The sequence below is a fragment of the Octopus bimaculoides genome, chromosome 30, assembly GCF_001194135.2.
Source record: "Octopus bimaculoides isolate UCB-OBI-ISO-001 chromosome 30, ASM119413v2, whole genome shotgun sequence".
Lineage (NCBI taxonomy): Eukaryota > Metazoa > Mollusca > Cephalopoda > Octopoda > Octopodidae > Octopus > Octopus bimaculoides.
The window spans coordinates 1726233-1727659 of record NC_069010.1 but is presented as its reverse complement, the minus strand read 5'-3'; the positions used below and the strand labels follow the sequence as shown (position 1 = coordinate 1727659).

Sequence of the window (1427 nt, the reverse complement as noted above, 5' to 3'; positions counted from 1 at the left end):
CAGACTGGGCGTTGTGAGTGTTTATTGAGCGAAAACACCTAAAAGCTCCACGAGGCTCCGGCAGGGGATGGTGGCGAACCCTGCTGTACTCTTTCACCACAACTTTCTCTCACTCTTACTTCCTGTTTCTGTTGTGCTTGTAATTCAAAGGGTCAGCCTTGTCACATTCTGTGTGTCAAGCTGAATATCCCCGAGAACTACGTTAAGGGTACACGTGTCTGTGGAGTACTCAGCCACTTGCATGTTAATTTCACGAGCAGGCTGTTCCGTTGATCGGAATCAACTGGAACCCTCGTCGTCATAAGTGACGGAGTGCCAACAACTGGACAAGACTTGTTAGTCAATGTTGTCCTAGGTACACATTGACTGAATAAAAGACAGGATGGTCACAGCTGGAATACCTTTGAACACAACCCTGCTCAATCAGGACAAACATGGGGCTAAACAACAACGAGGAAGGATGCATTATGATGTCTAAATAAGACAGGTTGATACAAATTTCTTAGAGCTGGAATATCTTTCATCACAGAATGACCTAGGGCTAAACAATACCACCACCAATAAGGAAGTAAACATTAAATAATGTAGTCCAAGATACACTATGTCTGAATAAAAGACAGGGTGGTCACAGTCGGAGCACCTTTGGACATAGATCTACTGGACCAGCCCCAACAGGGCTGACCTTGGGCTAAACAAAAAGTGCTATTGAGGACACATTAGATAATGTAGTCCTAGATACACTATGTCTGAATAAAAGACAGGATGGTCACAGCTGGAACAACTCTGATCATAGCTCTGTTGGATCAAGATTGACCTGGGGCTAAACAACAAAAGCACAACAACAACAAGAAACATAAATATTACTTGTTCTTTTTGCCGTAATCAGCTAGGATGAGGTCTTTGAGCTGGACTTCAATCTTGATCCACTCTTCATCACCGAGGGCCGGCCAGATGTGATGGGGTTCTGTAATGGTGGTCTTGTCGGGTTTCAAGATGATTTTCGTGCGGTCATTGTTCACATGGAGGGCACGCAATATCAGGATGAGTCGAGAGAATGCCTGCAAAGGGAAATAGAGAGGAAGGTTGAGTGAAGTGAAGCGATCGTTAATGTGAAGGTTGCTCCTAATCATCATCATCGTCATCATAATCATGAAAGACTATGTAAGTGTTTAGGTGCAAAGTATTCTTTTACTCTTTTACTTGTTTTCAGTCATTTGACTGCGGCCATGCTGGAGCACCGCCTTTTAGTCGAGCTAATCGACCCCAGGACTTATTCTTTGGAAGCCTAGTACTTATTGTATCAGTCTCTTTTTGCCGAACCGCTAAGCTACAGGGACGTAAACACACCAGCATCAGTTGTCAAGCGATGTTGGGGAGACAAACACACGCATATATATATATATATATATATATTATCACCATCGTAT

General features: G+C 43.4%; 1 protein-coding gene across 1 annotated transcript in view; it reads right to left on the bottom strand.

Annotated features, from left to right (window-relative positions):
* LOC106883575 (pre-mRNA-processing-splicing factor 8) overlaps nt 1–1427 on the bottom strand; it is an 86626-nt gene that overhangs the window by 9418 nt on the left and 75781 nt on the right. The window contains exon 32 of the mRNA XM_052978062.1: nt 865–1058. Within this exon, the coding sequence (XP_052834022.1) occupies nt 865–1058 (194 nt within the window). The remainder of the gene's footprint in view (nt 1–864; nt 1059–1427) is intronic.